The 24,546-nt window shown below is 38.7% G+C and overlaps 2 protein-coding genes across 2 annotated transcripts; both read right to left on the bottom strand.

Moving 5' to 3' along the window:
* Positions 1-7,437: 7,437 nt before the first annotated feature.
* LOC104414953 (probable carboxylesterase 15) lies at positions 7,438-9,580 on the bottom strand. Its single transcript, XM_039300020.1, has 3 exons — positions 9,221-9,580; positions 8,932-9,036; positions 7,438-7,731 (listed from the first exon to the last, which is right to left on the bottom strand). The coding sequence occupies exons 1-3, from the start codon at positions 9,578-9,580 to the stop codon at positions 7,438-7,440; spliced, it is 759 nt and encodes a 252-aa protein (XP_039155954.1).
* Positions 9,581-12,164: 2,584 nt separating this feature from the next.
* On the bottom strand, positions 12,165-24,419 carry LOC104446543 (D-lactate dehydrogenase [cytochrome], mitochondrial). Its single transcript, XM_010060387.3, has 18 exons — positions 23,824-24,419; positions 22,730-22,832; positions 22,498-22,598; positions 21,173-21,221; positions 20,831-20,923; positions 19,534-19,648; positions 19,230-19,290; positions 18,077-18,113; positions 17,920-17,981; positions 16,518-16,614; positions 15,581-15,655; positions 15,359-15,467; positions 14,578-14,687; positions 14,071-14,133; positions 13,084-13,163; positions 12,846-12,976; positions 12,573-12,616; positions 12,165-12,445 (listed from the first exon to the last, which is right to left on the bottom strand). The coding sequence occupies exons 1-18, from the start codon at positions 24,108-24,110 to the stop codon at positions 12,326-12,328; spliced, it is 1,737 nt and encodes a 578-aa protein (XP_010058689.2). The 5' UTR covers positions 24,111-24,419; the 3' UTR covers positions 12,165-12,325.
* Positions 24,420-24,546: the final 127 nt, after the last annotated feature.

Below are 24,546 nucleotides of genomic sequence, written 5' to 3'. Positions count from 1 at the left end.
GATAAGGTGAACCTCGACTCGGAGCAATTTTTTTGGGGCCAAAAGACAGGCGCATCAGAATAAGGTTTGCAAGCAAATTAGTTTCTTGCGAATCAAGACTTAGTGCCTGTTTATTTGTGTTTTTTTTTTGTTCCCCGGAACACAATTTCCGTTCTTTTGTTCCGGAGAACAAAAAAAGAACAGAAACGCATTTTTTACGTTTTTGTTCACTGGGAATGAAGCAAGAAAAAAAACTTGTTTCTTGTTCTTGAAAACACTTTTTGAAGAAACAAAAGAACAAAAACACAAAACTTATTTCTTTTTTTTCTTCTTCTTTTTTCTTTGGCTGGTGACCTCTCTTTTTTTTCTTCTTCTTTTTCTTTTTTCTTTGGCTGGTGACCTCGCTAGAAAGTCGCTGGCCCCCAGCGAGACTTGGCTTCGCCTTGGTTGGGGGAGCTCGAGCTCGCCTAGATCCGACGAGGCCAATCTCGCCCAACCTAGGCGAGGCCAAGCCTCGTGCAGCCACGATGAGGCTCGGCCTCACCAGCCAGCATGAGGTCGACCTCGCATTGCTTGGGCAAGGCCGAGCCTCGTCGGTGGCCTGGCTGGCCTCCGGCGAGCTCACTAGGCGTCGCCTAGCGGTCGCCCGGCCACGGCGATGGTGGCAACCACCAAAGAGAAAAAGAAAAAGAAAAAGAAAATAAATATATTAAAAAATTAAAAGAAACAAAAAAATTATACAAATTTACTAAACGTGGTTTTGTACTTTTTTTTTTATTTCAAGAACAGAAATTTTGTTCAATTACTAAACGTGTTCTTCTGTTAAAAAATTGTTCCCCAGAATAAAAATAATTATTTCTATTTTTGTTCTCTTGAACAATTTTTTAACAGAAAGTTACCAAACGCACCCTTAGAGGCTGCCTTGAATAGAATCTGATCTCGAAGTGTAACATTCTAAATATCTTGCAATATATACTCGTTGAGGGTAATTACCAAATTAGTTCTAAAAGTTTTTGTACGGATACTAAATCAATTTTAATTTCTGGCCAATACCACTAAATATTGCTGACATGGCATCCAATGAGATGCTGATGTGGACAAGTTTACTCACATCACATCAGTAATTTTTAGTGATAATTGGCTTGAATGACTATATTGGAATTTCACGTAAAGATCTAAAGTTACACCGACAAAATGAAAAAGATTATGATTAAATTGATATATGTATAATATGTTTAGGACTGATTTAGAAATTTTCCCATTCTTCTCCACACATGGTATGCATTGAACCATGTCAAATAAGCGGGAAAATTATGGCAGTAGTACTATTAATGTCTCTGACAGGTAGGGGTTTTTTTCATCTTTATGGTTTTGGAATATGGACCTTTCGATGAGCTTTGGTGGCTGCTGGTACCATTTCGTTTGAGCAATTTTGATTATTGAAGGTTTTGTAGCTCTCTCTCCTTGGCTGATCCAACTTGCGCTAGCCGTTCTGAATCACGTGTTAAGTATCAATTTGAATTTATTTTCCTATTTTTTCTGCTTTTTTTCTCTGCTGCTTTTGTCATCTTTTGTATAGTTAAGCATTTTAGTAGCGTACTTTTTACTTGAACAGCATATCGATTCAAAGATGATTGGGAGCGGTACTCATAAGCACTAGTAGTACAAAATAAGATATAATTTCTCCAATGGGATTAGTGGTAAAAGTTGAGATAAAGAAATATTTCATCAGCACCATTTAAGACAATGATATCAGCACTTTTTAGATCTATATTCCACTAACGTTGTTCAGTGCCTAAAAAACTTCCCGTTCCTTTTTTCTTTTGCTTGAAACAAAGCAACTTTCCTTTCCAATCCTATTTTTCTCATAATTCAAAAGGATGAGCGTGAAAATCTAATTGCCCGGAGACCCATGAAACACCCGACCAAGAATGCTTTGCACACAATTTGTGGAACTTGAAATGGTTAACTTTTGATTCCCAAGCTGCAAATCTCCCAACCTTCTGACCAATCGAGCCGACCCTAGGGGCTTTTCCAATCCTCATCACGTAAAAGGTTTTGCAAGTTCATAATGGATTGAAAAAGATTGGATCCATACACAGTTTGTCAACCATCGAATATGAAACTCCAGCAGAAGAAATTTTACACATACACACAAAAGCAGGTTGAATAAAACAAAAGTAGGTTGGAAATGATTTGTTGATTGTAGGTAGAATTTACAAGTGACCATTTTATTGTGCACATTGCTATCTAAGAACGAGACAGCAGGCGCTGCTAGTGACGCCAAGTTGGTATATGATATAAGCCCAATAGCGATCCACCAGGCTTTCCTAGATGGCCCCCGCGGTTGCTATCACTTCAGGCAACTTCGTCAGTCGTTTTGATAAAAAGGGGGAACATTTAAAGTCCTTTTTCCGTTTTTTTGGAATTCTTCCCTAAGAATGCGTTCACGCGACGTGTCAATACCTGGTAAATATAGACGAGCAAAGGGTCGGAACAAACGTCATGTCTAGCGCTTGAAACGTGGTCTTCGGCCATTGGGCGGTCAACGACGAGAACCTGAGCTCAGATGTTCCAGGAGTCGAAGGAAGAAAACTGTTTCGGGAAAGGATGAATAGACGGAACCGCCTCGAACATGTTGTGTAGTCCTTGTTTCGTCGTAACGACTGATGTCTGTCGCGGTTGCATGCCGTGTTCCCCTGGCGGATTTCCTATTTCTAGCGTGTCTGGCGCTCACACGACACGTGAAGAGCTGGTCCGTTCAAATCCGCCCCATTTGTAGAATGTAGATTGCCCCGAAGTTTAGGGAAACGTTTGGGGAACGAGCGCCGCGTCGACCAGGGACGGAAACACCGTGCGTCTCCAATTCTTTCATCTTGCGGTTGGTTAGGCTATAGCCGGCCTAGCCTCGACTCGCAGGAGTAAGCCCACATGTGAATCGGGCCTCGGGGGCTTTGTACCAATTACTAGTAGGATTTGAACTCGAAGCATAACGTTCCAAATGTCTTTTGATATATACGTAGCACTATAATTGTTGGAAGTATGTGGTAAATTGATCCACGGACAAAATGAATTCATCCGTGCAACATAAGCTAACCGCTATCTCGGTTGAATTGATGTTGAATTTGACTCTACAATGGCATGATGCTATGTTATGGACTTCCTCTCAGTCATGGATGCAATCACATTAAAGAGAGTGCCGTTCTTCCACTATCTAAATGCCCAATTGAATAAAGAGTTCGTGTCTCAATTATTATGGAGAATCCTGATTTGGTAATCGAGACCTTTCTCTCTAGATATCGGAATTTTTGTGGAGAGATCTAGTAGTCCAATCATACTAACTATAACCAAAAAGACATTAATTAATAGAGTCCATTTACTAATTAATTAGATGCAACATATTGCACCCTAACAACTAGTTTGCAAAATCAACGTAAAAACTTGAGGTTGGTAACGAGTTTATAAAATCAGAAAACGGGATCATTCTCAATTGGCCATCACCATTTCGCACTAGTATACACAATATACGTATAGCATTTTCATTTTCTACACCATGTTGGACAAGAAACAAGATATAGAAATCAAGAAATGGGAGACATATAACATCGTTGAGGCTTACAAAAAAAGCACGTAAAAAGTCCATTGGTTGGCCATACTTTTTGACTGCATATTCTCTAGAAGCTGTCGATTTCAATGAGTTCTTATGTTGGAGGTTATATAGTAAATAAATTGCCGTTGACTGTATGATGGACCACATACGATGGATGCCTATTGGAATCCGAGAAATTACCTCCTCGACATATAAAAAGCAATTTGTATTCTTTCTTTTTGAATTGCGGGACAACCCACCATGTGTATGGCTGTTTCATTTGGCGATTGCTTTGATTATGATTAGGAGGATGTGATTGGATCTTAAGCACGTTCGAGAGATGTGATTAGAGCTCTAATTTCTTGCGAAAGGTCACACAAAGTTTAAGCAACGATGACTTAATTAAGTTTGCGTAAACAATGGTGCGGGGAAAAGCAGGTGCTTAAGCACGTTTGAGAGATGTAATTCGAGCTTTACTTTGTTGCGAACAAATGATTGCCTGCCGATGTCTGTAGTTTCCTATCAAAGTTAAACGTTCAGCCAATCGATTGAGTTGTGTCGACTGAGGCTTGGGCTCAGGTCTATCTCCTTCACTCATCGTGCCCTATATTGACTTCAAAAATAGAATTGGATATGATGAAGATATGTATAATGATTAGTAAGTGTGAACGGTTGAACGTTTTAGGGACGCAGGCCCGCCGTCTCTTGCAATGCACTCATTTACCGTCTTGCTCACACAATTGTGACGCATAGCCATCTACTTCAATAATGACCCGCTCAACGATGGCGACGAGGCAGGGCCAATACGCGCCTTGCTGACCTTTGTTCTACAAATCCCTTTGACCCATCATTTTGTTTTATCTTGGATTAGATCCATATTGTGAAATTGGGGTAAAGGCATACACCAACTATAGACAGTGTAGACATGAAGAGGACAGTCAACAATGGACTAGTGCTCCTTCTGAAGGGAAGAATAGACAATACAAATGATGCTTCGTTGATCTATGGGAATGATCAAGAGGCAGGGCCATGTGCCATGCCTGTAAAAGCAATTACTCTCCCTAGAATCAAGAATTCGGTTTTTTTTGACGAGGTCAACCGAACAATCCTCACAACTTTATTGGTTGTCATATCTGCAAATTTGGGAATCTTGAGTTGTATTTTGTCTTCACACTTGTTTTGTCCATTGTGGTTTCTTCTTCCTCCTCCCTAAAGTTAAGGTCACATGGCTCGTATTTAGTATTCTCCCCCAAGAAAATCCTCTCCATTTTTCAATTATTTGGCCATTTGACCCAGTATTAAGGGGAAAATCTCGAAAATCTCCAAAGAGATGAGAAAGTTCAATTGAGCACAACTTGTCTTTTAACTTTTCGAGTTATGTGGGTTCGTGCTCTAGGTTATTGGAGCGGGAAGCACTCCTTGTTGGAATACCACATCATGCCTTTTAACTCAATCAACTTATAGTAATCTAAAAAGCCATGCCCACCATCCTATAATTAAAGCTTTAAAAAATGCGCCTGGATATAAATATTGTGGTTCATTCATTTGAATTGGTTGAACCAAATATTCATATATTCGCCTCATATAGAAGAGGAGTACTATGTTTGAAAGGAATTGTATTTGTTCAACTCTAGAAAACGCAATTTCTTACTTAGTGCAACTACGTAGTATCAGGTCATAAGAAAGTAATTTTTCGCGAATTCCCTAATCTCCGGTATGGATGACTTACCTTTCACCAAATCGAGGAGTTGAACTTAGTTTGATACCACACACACAAACCTAAATGCCAGATGAGCCAAGGGGCGGCCCCCCGAGGGGTGGCCCCCCGACCTCCTCTCTCTCTCCTCCTCATCTTAGATAATGGGATGGAAGTATCATTACATCCCACACGATTAGATAAAACGATGTTAATGGCCGGACAATGTACTATATCTGAAACAGAAATTGAGGTCGCTTCTCACACGCGCAAAAAGGACAGTCGTCGTCCCATTTCCCATGCCTTTCAATTCATTTGCACACTGTTACCCAATTTGTCCTTATTCCCGTCCAAAGGCAGGTCGGATCAAGAGCAGTGTCAACGGAGGAAATCATTCAGCTCTGACCCTTTTTCTGACCATACGCACACGATCCTAGGAAACGGTCCAGTATAGAAAGGATTCAAAGGGTTTCTGTGCGAGCGCACACGCGTGCTTGTCCTTTTGCTCGACACCAAAGTTCCACACGGAAAGAAAGAGCCCGGTGCCCATCTTAACCACTTCTAAAAGATAACAACAATCGCCACGATGGACTTCATCGATTCGATCCTTTGCTCTCCTGTGCATATTTGAGAAGATAATATATAATGATCCCACGGAGCTTTTACATGAAATGATATAATTTGGAAGCTTCTTAAGTTCTGGTCTTTGTGTGGCTTATCAAAAAGATGGATTCACACTTTCTCGGTCAATGATCGATAAGGAATGGCCCATAAGTACTAGGTAGCCGTGTCCCATCACGCGAAAGTGGAAGACCCAGAGGAGAGAAAATCGATGTTTTAGTATTGAAGTACATGTATGAGTTATATTAGAGAAGTTTTAAATCGAAAATTTGGCATGATTGAGAATAATTGATATTCTCTTATAATGACTCGTCGATTCGAGCTTTTGAATGAAGAAACCAAATATGTTGATGAGTTAGGATTTGAACCACTTCTTGATGATGGATTCGGTCTACCTAGTCTTAGGCACTCTCTTCATTTGTTTTTTTTTTTTTTTTTTTTTTAACGTTTTTAACGATAAATTATTATTATTATTATTATTATTATTTTTTATTATTTCCTTATGTCTTACGTTTGGCACATGTTAAGCCTTTTAATCGTGGACTTTGACCCCACTAAAAGATAAGCACGACTAATTTCGACCCAGTAGAATTGACAAAGCCCAAATCAAATAAAAAGCCCCAAAATATTTACATAATTATCATATTTTGTTTATTCCTAAAGCAAACAATTATATATTAAAAAAATTAAGGTCGCGGTTCTTTGTGGTCATAGATTTTAACGGCCAAACAACTTTTAATGCAGTACTATCTAATTTGCATAGAATAAAGTTTATTTCTTTATGTACTAATAATGCATTTGTATATTGACCTTAAACTAGGGTTTATGCATATCCATGTCAATTTGAACATTTTGTTAAAAAATTCAATCCAAAAGTTTAAATTTGTAGGTAAAGAGAAACTACATAAATACAAAGAGTACGTAGGACCTATTGTTAAGTAATGCGAGACAATATTTCAACATTTCTCTCATGTGCAAGTTAGATTGAAAACAACGTAAGAAATTTGACCACGGCACATAAAATTTGATTGAGGGGATGGACATACATGCTCGAAAGGGATAACACTGACTTTAATACCAAGTTGAAAGTTGTGATGAAGGAGAGAAAAATATAATCTCATTACATGAACCTATATAAGTTTTTTACAAGATAACTGACTAAAGTAGTAAAATGTCATAATCAATCGACAGATTTCTGAATCTCCTAAATTTATCTGTAATATCATTCTCAAACTCAAGGTGAATGAAAGAGGCCAAACTGAGTTTGCATAAAAGATCTAGAAAATGCTCATTATCAAGCAATGTGGATAATATTTTGCCATATATCTGATTAATTTGCTACAGCTCGCAACAATATCATTCAACACATTCGTTATGTCAAAGTTGACATTTGGTGTAACTAAATTTGAATAAATTGAATCTAATTCACGCATAGAATTCTTAAAGAAATTCGTAAGGGAGGCTAAACAGGTCAAACAAATCGAATACAAAGATCCAATCATGTAAAACCTAACCAAGCTAATAGCCGATCATGTACAATATATCCACCAAATCACGCACTAGTTGCGTATATGAAACGCATGATGGCTTGGGCCACCTCTCCGCCCGTTTTCGAGCACGAATTGTTCAAGAAAAAGTCGTGACGTTGGCCCTCGAACACTCTGTATTCCACAACTTTCCCCATCTTCGCGAGCCTCTTCACGTGGTGATCGATCCTATCTTTCATCATTTCGGTCCCCCCCGCGATCACCAAGATGCGGTCGAGAGCCATGGACTCGAAGGCCCGAACGGATTGTCCCATGGGTCGTCTCTCGTCGCGCCATCCGGCAATGCTAGCTTCCAACACCTGCGACCCCAGGAAGTGTAATTGGTCGTCGAAATCTATTTCGTTTCACTTGTCTCAACGTCTTGTGAGTTATCTCTAGGAAAGAAACGGACTCGGATTTGCATTGGAAAGCAATTATTTTGTCTTTGAAAATTCAGAAATACGACCCGGCTTGATCGATAACCAAAGTCTTATTTACCATATATTCTTAGAATGCCAAGCAAAAAGAAGCGAACAATGTACTCTCCTTTCGGATAAGCCTAATGGACAGCAACAGAGCAGGATCAATGTTCTTTATTATCATTTGCTCTTCCAGAGGTTAAATCTATATTTATTCAACATATTTTGATTATCTCCATACGGTGATGATGTAGAGGAAACCAAACTTAAGCATACAGTGCCAAATGGCAATGCTGTAGTTATTGGAGAAGGAATTTCCGACATATGCTTATTATTGACGACAATACAAAATCCAGTAGTTGACTGTCAATTATTTTACTTAACAGATCCATTCTTTTAGAACGGTTGTGTGCTTAACCCTACTTGTACTTTATTGATCCTCCTTATTTTCTGGATTTGGCTTTGTTTATGCCCTTTGCTTTGCTTCAATTTGCTTTACCATGAAAATCTATCTACTTCTCATATATCCTTTTGAGCCATGAATAAAAAAAATTTCGACCAAAAAAAAGAAAAAGGAAATGCTTCTATCTTCTATATAGAACTCTTGTTCTTTCTAGTGGGTTCCTTGGGTCTTTAGGAAAATCATAATATTTTACATAGAAGGGGCGTATGAAAATCAGGTGGAACTTTAGCATAATTAATCAAAGATTTAGCTTTTATATGCGCATGTAATTTTTCGATGTAATTGTACAAAATTAAAAACAAGATGTGAAATATCAATCATAAGATAAGCTTGAAAGGATAAGTAACACAGTACGTTTTTAATTGTTACAGCAGTAATTTCATCTTGTGGTAAGACGACCAAAATTTCTACCAAACATTTTTAATTGACCTATCTCAGAAGTAATTTCATTTACCTTCTCTATATATAATATGGTACAAAATTTGACGCTTTTAATTAGTTATGATGTGATCAAATTTTTATTTTCTCCCACGTACAAGCACGGGAAATAAGGTGGTTGCTAAAGGCATCGCCTTGATTATATCAAAGAAGAGGAATGTATTATAAATATGTTAGTAAAGATCGTGACAAAAGCATACCAATCCAGGAACTCCAAATTCAACCACGGCTTGGCCGAGTTCTTCTCCGATCCGGTCCGTGCGACCACACCGAAAAAGGGCGAAATCAGCACGTAACCCTTGATCCTAACCAGATCCAAATTCAATGATCCAGACCTGAGCCGAACCACCAAGTGGTGCGCGAGGGTCCCATTGGAAGAATCCCTAACCACAAAGGCACAAACCCCCTCTCCAAGTCAATTTCAACACCACCTCCTCCTCCTCCTTCACTCAACCACTCATCCCTGCCCCGACCTCCGATTCATCTCACCGTGCGGATGACATTGTCAAAGATGACTGGCACTCGGTGCTCCGGCAACAGCCCGAAGTCTGGAGCGACGACCGCCACACTAGAGCCAGAGGTAAGGCGGAGGCAGCCGTCGTGGCAGTTTGGCCACACACGAGAGCCATTGCAAAAGCCGCCTCCGTGAACGTAGAGGATGATTGGGAGCTTATGAACGTTGGAAGAGGCAGCGACGGCGATTGTTTTAGATTTGTATATCCAGAGCTGGAGGTCACGAAGCTCGAAGTCTTTGCAAAAGATGGAGTCCTCGTTCATTGTAGGGATTGCCGAGAAGTCCAGTTCGTCAAATACTAAGAGGTAAACCAAGCCATCGCCATAGATCCGCATCGATCCAAGATCTTTTACTATGTCGGCGAGCGAGAGGAAGCCATCATCAACTCTCTCTCTCTCTCTGAATGAGGTAGGATGATATGTATGTTTAGAAGAGGAGATAATGGCAGAGAAAGTGATTTGAACTTGGAGAGCGATGACAGGAATTAGGAAGACATGAAGCATTTTCTAAAGCAAACTGGGGTAGGTTAAGGGTGAATATCGGCACCTTCTTATTTTTATATTTCCATGTTGTAGCACAGCAAACAAAATTTATGTTCCAGAAATAATTTTTCTATTCCACACTTATTTCTAAATGAAAAATCCATTTAGTGATGCGATTTCATTTTTTATTTTTGAAACAAATTTTTAGTCTAAAAATATGTTTGAAACAAAGTGAAAAATAAAAAAAATTCTCATCACTCGTCTTCTATACTAGTCGACCACTCACCAACCATTTGCTGCCGGTCACCATCTATCGCCCCCCAAGAGGAAGAAATTTTGTGTTGTTATCAAACAAAATTCTATTTCAATGGTAGAAATTTTACGTTGTTATTAAATACAAATTTTTGTTCATAAACTTATCTAGAAATAGAAAAATCTATTTCTCTTCTAGAAAAATTAATTTCTGGTAAGAATAATTATTATTCAAGCCCTTATTCCGTATTACATATTCTTTGTTTTTGCAAGGACGTCACTGAATATCTAACGACCAAATTGTTACCAGAGAGCAAAAGGACTCATTGGCAATTGGGTTAGAATTTCGGTTTGCCTATCTCTGTCGACCTTTGCCATTAGGTCACTTGTCAATCGTATTTAATGAACAAGAATATTTGGATTTGCTATGCGCCAACGAGAAAGGACATATCTCTAGACATACTAAGAAATCTTAATAAAACCGAATGAATAATGTGGCAAGTTTCGATAAGATATTGAAACAAGCGAGGAGAGTGAATTGAATGATTGACTTCTTTAAACATCGAATAAGAAATTATCGCATCATTTAGTTAAGTAATTTTCTTAGCATAAATAGTGTTGTTCAATATAAGAAGAATAATGTATAACAAATTACATTCCTTGGTCGTCGCTCCCTAAGGAAGCTCCAACCCGGCGAGTTCACCAAAGCCCGCCTCCTCCAGGAGAAGCCAGTGGAGTTGGATTTTGGAGTTCTTGAATTCGTGTGAATTAAGGGGACCAACCAACCGTTTGTAATGGTTTTATTGGGTTTCCGGTGAGAAACATAAGTGTGGCAGTGAGTTTGATATGAATTAGTGGGAGATGGAGGAGTGAGTTAAGGGTGGTTTTAGATGGAACAGATGGAAGATTTCAATTTGAAGTTGCAGGTTATTAGCAAGATGGTTGGAGGAAGTCTTTGACATTATAACCCCATATTCAGAGAGGGATGATATGCTTACGGACTGCCACTTCTACTTTTGGTACATTGATTTCTTCTACCGCTTGGGATATTATGAGGTAGAGGAGTTGCAGAGTAGATTGGCGTCTTTTAGTCCAGTTTTAGACCCAACCCGAAGACACGGTTCAGGTTACATCCGGTTTAGGTCAAGATTCCAGGTAAGGAAAGCACCCATATCCTTTGGTTCGGTTCGGTTCAGTTTGGGTCACATGGAAACTTGACCCGAACCCGAACCAAACTATTGACACCCCAACCCCTCGGCCAAGCCCAGATCTCCCGAGGTCAGAGGACCCCAGCATCCGAATCTGTGCCCTTAGTAGCCAAACCCGGGTCTCCCAAAGACAGGCTTGGGTCCCCAGGAGCTGGGGTAGTACTCAGACTTCCTCGAACGTAAGTTTCATGATATTTTCCATGTTCCACGAAACAAACGAATGCTTAAACCAAATTGACTTTTATATGAGAAGAAGCAAACTTCAATTAACACACACTTCCTGTCGTCACTCACTGAAAAGAAAAGAAAAATAAAAAGTTTCTTCTTTGCACATGTTACTAAAGGTCGTTCAAAACCTAAAAAGTTTCCGTCTTCCATAGTATAATTCGACATTGTTACCGACTTCCAAGTCATCAGCCTATATAATGGGGTTCTGTCGTTCTGGTTCCCGTCAGCCTAATGATGGTCACCGCTTGTTACATTAGAGAAGGTGGTGATATAGAAGACAGCGACTCTTGTGCCCAACTTAATCTTAGTCTGATTAATCCCTAAATTAGTAAATCATTAGGGAAAGACAAAGTGCCAACCACATGATGTCATACATAATATGAGACCTAGTTACCTCTATAATCAGTGAATCCTGCTCCTATAAAAAGTGCGAAATTTCAGCTGATCCCGATTCTGAAATCAAGTTAATCTCTTTGATTCCAGGATAGGCCCCCACAAACTTGATTGCAGAGAGTAACAAAACTCGACTTTGTCTATAATCTCTCTAGTTGTGGACAATATATATATATATCAGCCACCAAATGCAGTTCTTCATGGATTTCAGAACTTTTTATAATTGGAAAAACTCGAGCAATGTAGCTTCAGAAAGAGATTAGGTCATGCTGCATGAGAAAATTGAGAAGAAAGTCGAGCTTGAAAAGGATTTTCGAGGATCTCAGCTAGGTGCTTTCCAAAAAACAACGTAAAGCTTGAAAGGAAAAAATTGAAGGTCAAGGAGCATCATTTCACCAGAGGAGAGCAGAATGTGGTTATTATTTTCATCGGTAATACAACACTACATTGGTCATTTATGCATATATCAATAACTCGAATACTTTAACAATACACATTGCTCATCTGAAAAAGGTTTTCAGAAGCATACATGGGGAGGAATGAGCTTTCCTGGGTTCATGATGTTGTTTGGATCCACGGCTTGTTTTATTTTCTTCATTGTCCTCAGAGCCTCCATCCCGAGTTCCTCTTCGAGATACTGGAAAAATAAAGTGCAAATGTCATCTAAATGTATCACTACACAACCAACATAAACGGTTCTTACTTGAAGACAATCTCGCCTTAGAATATGAAGACAAACATCATCAGAAAGTGTAGCGACGTACCTTCATCTTCCCAGTGCCAACCCCATGCTCACCAGTGCATGTTCCTGCTCAGTTACAAAAGCATGAGCTCAGAAAGACACGTCACTACACATTCTTTTTTTGATCTACTCACAATGCAGTTGATCATATAATCCACACACAAACATAACAGAATTAGTAAAGGAGGAATTTGCCACACCACATTCCTCATCATAGAGGAATGGTGAAAGCAACCTTTCCCAATAAAGAAGAAGCTTCCCATTCTCCAAAACTATAGCCTGAGAGATGACATACCTTGCATTGACAAGGCCATGTGGACCATGAGATGGTTCAATCCCTCTGCTTCCTCCCGCTGATCATCTTTACTAGGGTCAAACATAATAAGCGTGTGGAAGTTTCCATCACCGGCATGAGCAACTACAGTGCTGTCATTACAAATCAAAACCACAGAAAAATATATATAATTCAGTCCTCACAATTACAAAGAGCAAACTCATTCCATTTAATTTAGCATGGACATTATAGCTTGTACCAGGTAAGTTGTGATGCATCCAGCTCTTGTTTGGACCTTGCTATTAGTGCGGCAAGGTGAGACAGAGGGACGCAAACATCCTACAATGTTGAAGGTAATTAGTACAGGAAATTTTTAAAACTGCTTTTGTTGGGGACTCCATTAGTCTGTTACTAAATCTTTAAATGGATATAGAATCCGTAAACCAAAGTGCCAATGCAGCTAGTAAATTGAACACACACATATAAGTCGAATAGAATGTTTTGCAACATAGTGTGTTATGTTACATTAAGTGATTTCTACCCAGAAAGTATTGCTATCTATCTCTCTTTTCAACAAGTACCAAACTTAACAGGACGGGAAATTAGTAAGACCATCCTATGTATATCTGAATCATCTGCTCATAAGATCAAGTAGAACATAACAAAATTGGTGACTTATGGTAAAGCAGAAAGATTAAATTTCAATAAAGCTTGTCACATGTGATGACATCTTATTGAGTTGAATCAACATTTGTATCTAATCAGTGAAATAGATAATTGGCATCTGATCCACTATTCCACAGATTCAGCCAACAGATTATGATATCTAGGCCTTTACCTGAACTGAGTCGCAGAATTTGCTGAAGAATCTATTGATTTCAGCAATAATGATTTGTAGTAATACTCAAGCCAAAACAAATTGAAAAAAGATACAAAAACAAAACTCATTAAAATCCCCCAAGAAATTTATTGATGAGGAGTAGATGAAAAGCAAAAGCTGAGGGTTGTTTCCTGTCACACATATTCAGTGACATTCTCTTGGTCTTTTCCATTCTTTCAAGCCATAAGAACATAATCTCTACTTTAGGGGGTACATTGCAGGGCATGTTGCGCACAAGCACAGAGTGAAAAACTATAGTACATAATAACAACAACAACAACAACAATAATGATAGTAATAATAATAACAATGACGACGACAACGAGAACAAATTAGATGTAATCAACAAATAGAGATCCTACGAACCGTAATCATAGCCTCACAAGTGGGTTCCATAGCATAGCAAGCCCATAGAGCTTCCTTTCTTATCTGCATGTGCAAATATATATATAACCAAGTCTTATCTTGATGAAACCAATATCGAGAATATTTGATGCACATGTCAGACAGCAAAAAGTAGTTTTCTGTTATTAGTGACAAAGCAATCATACAGAGGAGAAGAAAATTGCTCCGACTGATCACTTGGGTACATAGATGGGCCTTAAACATGATTTGCAAGGGATTAAATAAGCTATCTCAGGAACCAAAGACATCAGAATACCATGATCTAGTAAATATAAGACCTACCCAATCCATAGATAAGGCATATATAACAAAAAATAAAAGGTGCATAAAGGCGATGACTATCAGTACCAGAGGACGAAAAAAAGGAGATATTATAAGCAGAGAACAACCACTGTATGCCCCTATGGCTAGTCCGACATGAAAAAGAGAGAGGCATGTTTTTATATGATACTAAACCAACAAGCATACCTTCCAAAGTTCCTTCTTGGCTTCAGGATCCTTTGCAAAAACAAAGTCCGAGCCATTGTGCTCTGAAACAATCTTCTGGACGACATTTGTTTGCTCGAGTGAATAAGCCTCTATACTACAGCAAAAATGAGATAAGCTTTGTGGCAACAGAACGAGGGTACAAAGGTGAAGAATTGCTTGCTCGTTTGAGTATATTATGACTTGGTAGTCAAGAAAAAATCCAAAGGCATAAGTTAACTGCGGGGTGAAGGAGTAGAAAAGAGATCAATATTAAACATTCCAGTCACATTCCACTGAAAAAAGAAATACATTCAAGTCACCAAGCAGGAAAGATAGCCCTGTTGTTGCCACCAAGAAATGATCTTGTACTGAACTTAGCGACTCAGTTCCAACTAAATTCTTAAAACTACAAGCCATTGTGATTAGCTTTTAAATGCTAAGTACTATGTAATAACTTGTTTTATCTATGCGGTGAGAAAAGTCATAACTTATTCTAATAACACAACCTGATTCCTGAAACATCTTAAAGATCTAATGACAATAAAGAAGAATGTTATGCAGTACCAAAGACACATGCTCCTGGGCATGCATATGGAGAGGACAATACTACAAGCAGAAATCAATTGGTCCTGCTATGAATATCCTGCGCTCCACCCCCCACCCCCCGGCGGGCAGTTCTTAAGATTTTGGGCCTTGGATAACAGAAAGTAAGATGTTGAGCCAGGATGCTATTAGAAAATTAAATTTGAAAAAGAAATAATTGGTAAAAAGTGTCTTTCACCTGTGCCAATAAATTCAAACATCAATGTAGGTAATTCAGGCAAATTCTTTCCATTAGCAAGATTAACAGCCTTCATTAGGACCTCATCCAACAGCTCAACCCTTGATACCTAATCAGGAAGGACAGGAGGCTCAGCACACATTTGGTGGACCACACAATTTTGTGTAGATGAACAGAAAAAGTCAGTGAAACTAGAAAAGTGGATCAACCAGCTGCTACTACCTGTATACCCGAGTGCATAGTAGCAATAGCAACATCTGCCGCATCCTTCACAGAAGGGAAGTTACACATTGCAACCTGCAGCAATTATCAGGATCCACCAACCGAAAAAGATCTCCATGAGTACGAGAGATTATATGAAGTCAATTGAACCACCCAGTTTTCTAAACATGAACATACAAATGATGTGAAGTACTCTTATCAGTTTCAATAAATGCAAATAAGCAGAGCACCAAACTTCAGTGTGAAACACTTATTGCTCTAGAGGCTTTTACAAATGAGCAACCCATAATAATTATTTTCAAGAATCAACGTGTCCTTGCATGTTCTTATCCAGTGAAATAACAAATGGTAACAGATTGACAAATTACAAAGAGAGAATCCCAGTGTCTCAACATAAACACTTCTTCAGATCATTTCTTTATCAATTATGGCACTAATCTACTTCTCTAACATTCTGACCTAACTCATTCAAAGTATTATCCACTTTAGCCCATCCTATACTAAGCTTCATGGCTTTTTCTTCTAAGTAAATGTAAGCAAATTCCATAAGGCCATCTGTTTTGATGTTGCTCTCACCCAAGCTTGCTCAACATAGGAATTTCAATGCTAAACTATGTTCTTACACCAAAAGGCACCTATTGTGAAAATATATAAGTCATGAACACTCTATCCCCATGTAATTCGGTTCATTCATGCCCCTCTGGCATCCCATAATATGACGAGAGCCGCATCTTGTTCGAATCCTTCTTGGTCCCACAATCACTCCTTGCCCTCATCAGACTGGCATCAATGAGATGAAATAATAACAAAAGAGGGGCAACAGTGGGGTGTAAAATACTTCTCCCAATTGAATTTGAAGATTTTAGATGGTTGGACATATATTAAATATATATACTATCGACACATGCCGACGAAACTGAAGAGAGTCTCAAAATACCACTGAATGCTGTGGAGTTTTCTGAAGCCGCAGGGTAACTTCTGTTATCACACCCAAAGTTCCTTCACTTCCAATAATCAGGCGGGTCAAGTCATACCTGTTATTTGAATAATCTCCAATGTCAGCAGCACATTGTAAAGATCATACATAGCTGAAAACTAACTAAAACTGACATTCTAGAGAGGAAGGTTTTTCAAATTTTTTAGCATTTGAGTCATATGTGTTCATTGCCACAATCCCTGAGGAATTAATTTTTCTGGAACTTGTAATATGTAAAACCATTCTCTAATATCTCTAAATATTGTCATATGATTGTGCTCTCACATTCCACATGCTCAGTGGTCGAAATTATTTAAATTTAGATCCCAAGTCGTCAAGAATACAGAGAAAACCAGAAGAGAACCACCTGGACTGTAAATTCTGCCTAAATAAGAAAAAGAAATCCATTGGAAAGGCATTGAGATGGACTCTGTGTTCATAAAGGAAGCAAGAAAAAAGCTATAACCTTAGTTTAATCTGCACCTTAATATCAAGAGTGCCTTCTATTTAAATTAATAGCACATCTAATCTATAATTTACACATTTCCCAACAATCATTTAATGAAATCTTCATATCTTCCTGTGGCTATAAATAGAGAGACACTGATACAAAACAATTCTACTTACAAATTCATAGGAATAGGGCTGATCTCATCAAATGACAGTTATCAGATTTCTTTATTTCAAGTTATGCCAGCATGACTAAAAGTGAAATGGGCAGGAGACATATGACCAAGACAAACATTATGGAGCTTTCAGATAGGTTCCATTATGCATACACATGAAAAGGCTTTAATAGTAGGCATACCTAAAACACAGCAAATACAGCATTCCAAACTTTCATTTCATTGAGAACTCTATAGGTAACATCCCACAATCCACCAACCTTTATTTTCTTCTTCTCTGCCTTCATATGAGCTTCACATATCTCTCTTATCAGGATCTATACGGACAGGAATATGAACCAAAGTACCATTATCAATTTTTTGCTTTTTGGTTGGTGGTGGATTACAGCACATCCAATCAAAGCTTGTACTCTTGCCATATCTCCTCTCACAGGCACATAATAATCCCCTTTGTCAACCAGGTTTTAGTCAGCCCAACCCAACCACTCTTCCATCACAAACCACTTAGCTTTCTTTGGTTTTCCCTAATGCATTTCATTCTTTAATAAAATCAGTTCCTTCATAAAAGCATGTTCTTTAGATGAAAATAGCCTTTAAAACTAAGGGACAACACACTACATTTGGCATCCTCATTTCAACTTCAGACATGCGACCTAGCTAACCAATGCTATATAAAGTAAGGTACACGAACTTGCTAGAGGAAAAAGAAGCTGAGCGAAAAAAATAACAGAACCAACCCTGCAGCACTCTTTCGAGCCCTAGAGGCAGTCTTCACCACATCTCCATTGGCCAGAACTACCTACAATACAAGCAGTCAGAGAAATCCTGCAGCACGTAAATGAAACAAGAGAAATCCTGCAGCATTATAATGAAACAAGGAAGAACTCCACAAACCTTAAGGCTGATAACATTGTCGCGCATGGTTCCATACCTACATGCTAAAAGCTTAAGTGATTTAAACCCAAAAAAAGGGAATATTCTTTTAGGCAATATTGTAGAAATTCACCATAGAGAAAAAAAGGGAAAAAAAGTTAACAGTCGAAGCGTCATAGCATGCACAACTTCCTATGGCAAAGGGTTAAATTCATACTTCATATAGAAAAAGGAAATCCAAAATCTGGCTGCCAGGATCAGCACCAATGGTATACTAAGGAACCACAAACCATAAGTACGCTACTGAACTATGGCTACTTGTTTGATAGGAACTTATATGTGAATATATTTTGCAAATGCGCTTGGACATCACTCGCCAAGAGAAAGAAACCCACTTAAGAGATTTTTTACGATGACCAGTTTCCAACTAGCAAATGCTTCATGTCATATTTAGCCGAAGTCAATTGCTTCATATCATATTTAGCCGAAGTAAAAGGAAAAAGCTTCTTTTGAAACAGACCATCTCCATAATTCAGTATTCAAACAATCCATAAATATTGACTTGCTAAAGAATATACCACCGTGCGTCATCATCGAAGCACCTGTTCTCTTTGGAATTTAACATGGCCGCCTTTCTTGAAAGGCCATTTGGAATGACTTTTGCTTTTTACTTTTGCCTTTTCCTTCACTACTTTTGTTTGAATTGAACTTTTAGCAAATGTTGAATATCTAAAACTTTTCAACAAGCAAATATTGATATGTAGAGTTACTAACACTTTTTTCTTTTTCAAAAAATTCTTTTCAGCATCTTCAAAATCTAGGAGGAAAGCATTATTACTTTGTTTAAGCCCAAACAAACAGATGTCATAGTTAATTTCAGTGGTGACTGTTCAGTTTTCACAGCATTCTAGTATTTATCATAAAATCAGGAACTATCCAACCCTTTCTGCCCATCATCACTTAAACAGGAAAAAAAAGGTTCACTTATTGGAATATTCCCCATCCTAGAAAATATATCAGCAGGAAACAAGCGTGGAAACCTAATCAACATCCAAAGCATTCCATACCAATTAGCAGCTTGTTGATATTTTACATAAAAGGACAGCTATGATCAAATTATAGCAACACCATTGCAATCATGATATAACATGTTGAAGAAAGCAAAGGAACTAACCTCACAGCCAAAGAACCCGAGCAACGAGTAGCACACATGCCACCGATGGTAGCGCCAGGACCTGTTTACCAGCGTACTTGAGAAACTTTGAGATATTCCACACTAAACCGTGATACAGAAAGCACAAAGATCAACAAGGCAAAACCTCTTTTACAGGCAAATTCCCTAAGACAACTTTTAAATGTAACTAATGCATTGAAAATAACTATACAGTAGAAAATTAAGTCAAATAAGGAGGCCCCACAAGTTCCAAAATTAAGAATTGTACAAAGAACAGACATGAGGCATTGAAAAGTAAAGTGACCTGGATCAAGAGGAAAGAATAAGCCATAAGGTTCCAAATACTCATTAAGCTCCATCCAACCAATGCCAGGCTCAACAACCACATCCATGTCCTCAACATGCAATGCCTTGACCGTCTTCTCAAAAAAAAAAAAAAAAAAAGAAGAAGTGTAATCTAAGCATAAACAATAAGGAATAAGAATAAAAATAAATCAGCCAATTATTTCAAACCAAGACAGGTACTTTATGATGCCTCTCTAAAGCAGTCTTTAAGAACATGGGGTAACATAAGTCACTGCAACATCACAGAAACTCTCTTGCCAAAAGTATTCCAGAGAAGCAAGACAAGGCCCAATCATGATCCCGTTATGAACAAGAATATAACTTCAAAAAGATGTTAAAACAAATATGATCGGCCTATGCCATTAATGAAATTCCACACAGCTTAAAATCCAAGATGAATGGGAAATGTGTGAGAACAAGCATGAGTAATTACAAGCAGGGAATAAAAAATAAAAAATAAACTGACACCATAAATTAGGTCCTCAAAAGACAGCCTCATTTGTAGCAGAAAAACTGTGCATGCGGGTCATGGAAGGAGGACCTAAATAGATGAAGAGTGATGGAGCTCATACTTGACAAGAAAGGGAATGATAATCAAACATAGAACTGATTGAAGGAGATGACAATCTAAATGCCCATTAATTCAGCCTATTCCCAAACCCAGAGGTCACAGAACCTAAAGCTACTTCATGAGCACTCGAGATGGACGATATTTAGAAAATTCACATCCATATGCTAAAGCTCAAAAACACAAGCATGAACTTCTAGGTTTTCTTTAATGACTCTCAGATGACATTAACCTCGAAACTATATCAGTAAAAGAAAGCAAAGTTTAAAGGCAGTAAGGGTTGTCACCTAATCTAATTTAAACCCAGGTGCATGATAGAACTCAAGAAAATGTATATTACTTTTCATTATTCATTTTGAACGATTAATTTCATTAAAGGTACCAAGGGGGTAATCCCTATACAAACAGGTTCATAAGGAGCACCCAAAAATTTTACAATACTCGTCTTTTTAATTCTACCTCTAACACATGATCGCAGTATTTATACTTTAAAGACAGTAGCGAGCAACCATGTCAAAAACAAAATCCACACCCAGATTATTACGAAATAGAAATCATGCAAAGTGAATTTTGAAGGACGTTAAGAGCTCCATTGACTTGGGTTTCAATTGTAGAATTAAGTATCTGAATTTTCAGCATAATAGGGAGCTATTTAGGTCAAATATATAGAAAAGGTAACTACACATACTTTCATCAATGTCATATCAATGCAAACACCCCCATTGGGAGATAATGTGTGGCCTTCAATTGAGGTAGCTCCACCATATGGCATAATGGGCACCTGCTTGGGGAATTTTGAACAGAACAAGTTAACATTTAAAGCAGTCCAAGACTTAAATGTAAACGCGAGTACTTTCAGCAAGTAAATTAGGCCAGCAAAGGGCCATCTGTTTCCCAATCCATAGAATTATCTGAATTTTTTTTAAAATTAAAAGAGAGCCCCAGCCAATTACAAACACAAGAAGCATGTAATAATAACAGAAATACTATAACCTAATGAATTTACTGAAATCACATTGAAGGATATAACCTTGTATTCGTTGCAAGATTTGACTATCTTAGAGACTTCCTCCTCAGACCTGAAAGTCCATAGTACACATTAGAAAAGTGGAAGTGCATGAAATTTCATAATCTAAGCACAGGAAGCCGAGTTCAGGATTTTCCCATTAACTTCATTTTCTGAAGGAAAAGATAAGAGCCAAAAGTTCATTACAGCAGAAACTTGCATTTATGCATGCGTCCCCAAGAATTTCGGTTTATACAATCTGATAGAATCAAAAACGCCCATCTTGGGGCCAACTTATTTGTGTTTCATGTGAGAGTTTTGGACTCCTCATGATATCTGAAACTACTATTGAGACAACTTCTGCTCCAAGCTTTTTGCTAGTACTGTAGATTAGAATGCTAGACGCATATCACCTATTGTTCTCATCTTATGCATTTGATGAGCATGCACAAGCACATATGAGAAATCCCATCTGCTCCTAGTTTGATTGCTCGTATTACTTGTACACAACCTCATCAACTCATGACCCGAACAGAGTAGAATCAGTTTATGGTCAATGAGATGAGAGGGAAAATAGATATTGAAAGAATATGACAAAGAAGGAAATTCAACATGCAAACTAACTAAATTTTCATTGAGAATGAGAACGAGTAAATTTAAAAAAAGAAAATTAAAAAAAAGGAGGTTTGTCTAAGCATTCAAACGCATCATGTAATGAAAAACGGAATTGCTGCTGAGTAGGAATACACACTAATTTGCAGCAAAGTCTTTGAATATTTAATAGACAGGAAACTTAACATTGCTAACTTGCAAGAGAAGTTAACCAGAAAATTAACATATGAACAAAGTTTATTTCCCCTGTAGTGGTGAATAATCATGTTCATTAGTTAGAGATTATGTTATTAAACTATAGTTCGCGAAAAACATCTTCAAACCATAACCAAAGTTGGTTTTCCCCCTGTAATAGTAAATTTCATTTGTTAGTGGTCGTGTTATTAAGCTATAATTCCTGAAAAACATCTTCAACACCAAAAGTATCCTGCTAAAATCATTCCCTCCTATTCCCCAGTATCTGTCTATCTGGTTGCTACACTAACTAATAAGGACAACATTTTATCACCGTTTTAACAAAAAATCGGTTGCCATCCCTCTTTACCTATTTCACCTGCACATCACATTCACACTGATCAGATAGTTAGCCATTGATGTGATCCAGTGTAATTGAGCTAGGGTCTTGAATTTTCTTCTTAAAGTACTATTTGGATACAAAGGGTAAGATCTGGAAAGGCAGGTAAGCCAAGCCTTTCATTGGTGCATATGATGTACTGAACAAAGATGACCAATCTTACCTGGGAAAAACAATCACATCAGGAATATTCACTGCTTTGTGAAAACTGTGTTGGGGCTTTCCATGAAGAAACCTCTCTTCATAATCCATTGTCAAGTTCTCCTGCACAAGCAATATCACAATAAATCAACACTATAAGCAAGGATGTCCTCATCCAAGAGGTGATGAATCCTTGCCCTCATCCATGAGGTGATGAATGATTTCAACAGATTGTCAAACATGAGAAAAAGTACCCCACAGATGGCCACAAGTTCATCAATGAGCTCTTGTGGAACCTCCTTATGAGAGCCTTTCACCAGATATGCCGTGCTGCCTTTGCCCCCGAGCTTGACACCTCTGACATCAAAAGAATAGTTGCCACCAAATCAAGATCCTTGCAAGCTCATTAAAAGTTGAATGGGAAGAAACTTCCATAAGCACTAGAAAACAAAAGATCCAGCACTGAAAATTCATCATCCCACTGTTCTTTGCTTAATTGCTGAGAAACATCGGGAACAACAGAATAAGTTTGACTCCAAAACTTTCAGCATAAACTTATGGAAGACAAATATATGTACACATTCCACCAAAAAAAAAAAAAAAAGAGAGAGAATATATGTCCACAATATAAAATTTTAGAGACTTAAAGTAACCATAGGTAGCTCAATTACTTTCTTCTTATTCAAAAGTTGCCACCTTCTTACAGGGGAACAGAAGCTGAGTCTTGGACTGTAGCCAAAGCATTCAATAAATTGAAGTCGCAAATAATTGACAGCAAAGAACAAATAACCCGGACTCAAGCAGGTACTAAAAGTTTCTGGAGAATCATGGGAATTTGCCAGATATTAATTCCTGCAGTGGGATTTTTGACTACCTAAACAATCAATTGTTTTGTATGATGATATTGATCATTCATCGTCCACTCGCAGAATGAGCCCAGCAACTTCCAAATCAAAAGTATCACCAAAAAAAAAAAAAAAAAAAAAAGCAAGATTGTAGCAGGGAATGTAACATGATACACATCATTCGGAAGAACCGCAATTGTCAATGATTCAACAAAGTCTCGACAGAGCAAAAACTTTTTGCTTTATGTCATCAACAGTGAAAATCCTTGTTTATTTTCATAAAGATATAAGTTGAAGGGAAGATTCTCCTGCCATTAAGTTTAAAGATTCTACTTTCCAAATGTCATTTTCACTTCTGTTCTTCCATCTTTTTATCTGGACATGGAGCACAATCATTAACTGCCCGTGCACAAAGCTCGCACTCCATTTCAGCACCTAATCCCAACACTTTCACCAAAAACAGGACGAACATCGAAACCCAAATCGACGAGAAAGCCCCATACCCAGCATGGAGACCGGGAGCTTCGCAGAGCGACGGCTCCGGAGAAGACCGAAGAGCGAGCGATCCGGCCGAGGCGGCGACCGCCAGCGGGACCAAGGCACTCGACCACAGCCAGAACCGGCGGTCGTCGCTTCCGCCCGAACCGGCGGCGGTCGCCGCGAGCGCCCTCTGAGCCGGAGCGGAAGAATGGCGGCCCCGGGAGGAGCCCGCGCGGGCGCGGCAGAGACCGTCGAGGATGGCCTTGGAAGAAGAGGCGCGCAAGCGGCTGATCCAGGAATTGAAGGCCATGACGGCGACGGCGGAGAAGAGAAATGGGAGGAGCGCGAGGGCGTCGCCGGAAGGAAGTAGAGGAGAAGCCGATGGGATAAAGGACGAAACTTTGCAGACTGGAGTGAGCGAACTGGAACTAAAAATCGAATCTTTACGTCAGCACTTGCTGCTTTGTTGACTGAATAAAATAAAAAGGAGTCGCCGTCACCCAGAAAGGAACGTCAGCCTGCCGAACCGATAACGTCTTTGTCTTTGTCTTTGCCGTGGATTAGGCGCCTCCTCGTCGGCATCAGATTCAGGCGTACCGGACACATCCAAAGCCCCATTTTTCTTTGTTGCCCCTACGACATGCTTAAGACAGATCAAACGTGCTGAGACAATTGCCCAATCTTTCATCGCTATACTTTACCACTTCTATTCTCGTCGCTGTTCGTCCACGTGGCGGCCCGCCCAA

The sequence above is a fragment of the Eucalyptus grandis genome, chromosome 1, assembly GCF_016545825.1.
Source record: "Eucalyptus grandis isolate ANBG69807.140 chromosome 1, ASM1654582v1, whole genome shotgun sequence".
NCBI lineage: Eukaryota > Viridiplantae > Streptophyta > Magnoliopsida > Myrtales > Myrtaceae > Eucalyptus > Eucalyptus grandis.
Note: the sequence above shows the minus strand (reverse complement) of the source record. Positions and strands in the feature narration are given on the sequence as shown.

Coding starts and splice junctions, on each gene's coding strand:
- LOC104414953 (XM_039300020.1), bottom strand. CDS start 9,580: ATGCGGATCTATGGCGATGGCTTGGTTTACCTCTTAGTATTTGACGAA. Junction 9,037..9,220: donor TTGACAATGTCATCCGCACG/GTGAGATGAATC, acceptor GGATCTGGTTAG/GATCAAGGGTTACGTGCTGA. Junction 7,732..8,931: donor AATTTGGAGTTCCTGGATTG/GTATGCTTTTGT, acceptor CTGGGGTCGCAG/GTGTTGGAAGCTAGCATTGC.
- LOC104446543 (XM_010060387.3), bottom strand. CDS start 24,110: ATGGCCTTCAATTCCTGGATCAGCCGCTTGCGCGCCTCTTCTTCCAAG. Junction 18,114..19,229: donor TCGGGTTCTTTGGCTGTGAG/GTTAGTTCCTTT, acceptor TTTAGCATGTAG/GTATGGAACCATGCGCGACA. Junction 15,468..15,580: donor CTATGCACTCGGGTATACAG/GTAGTAGCAGCT, acceptor CTTCCTGATTAG/GTATCAAGGGTTGAGCTGTT.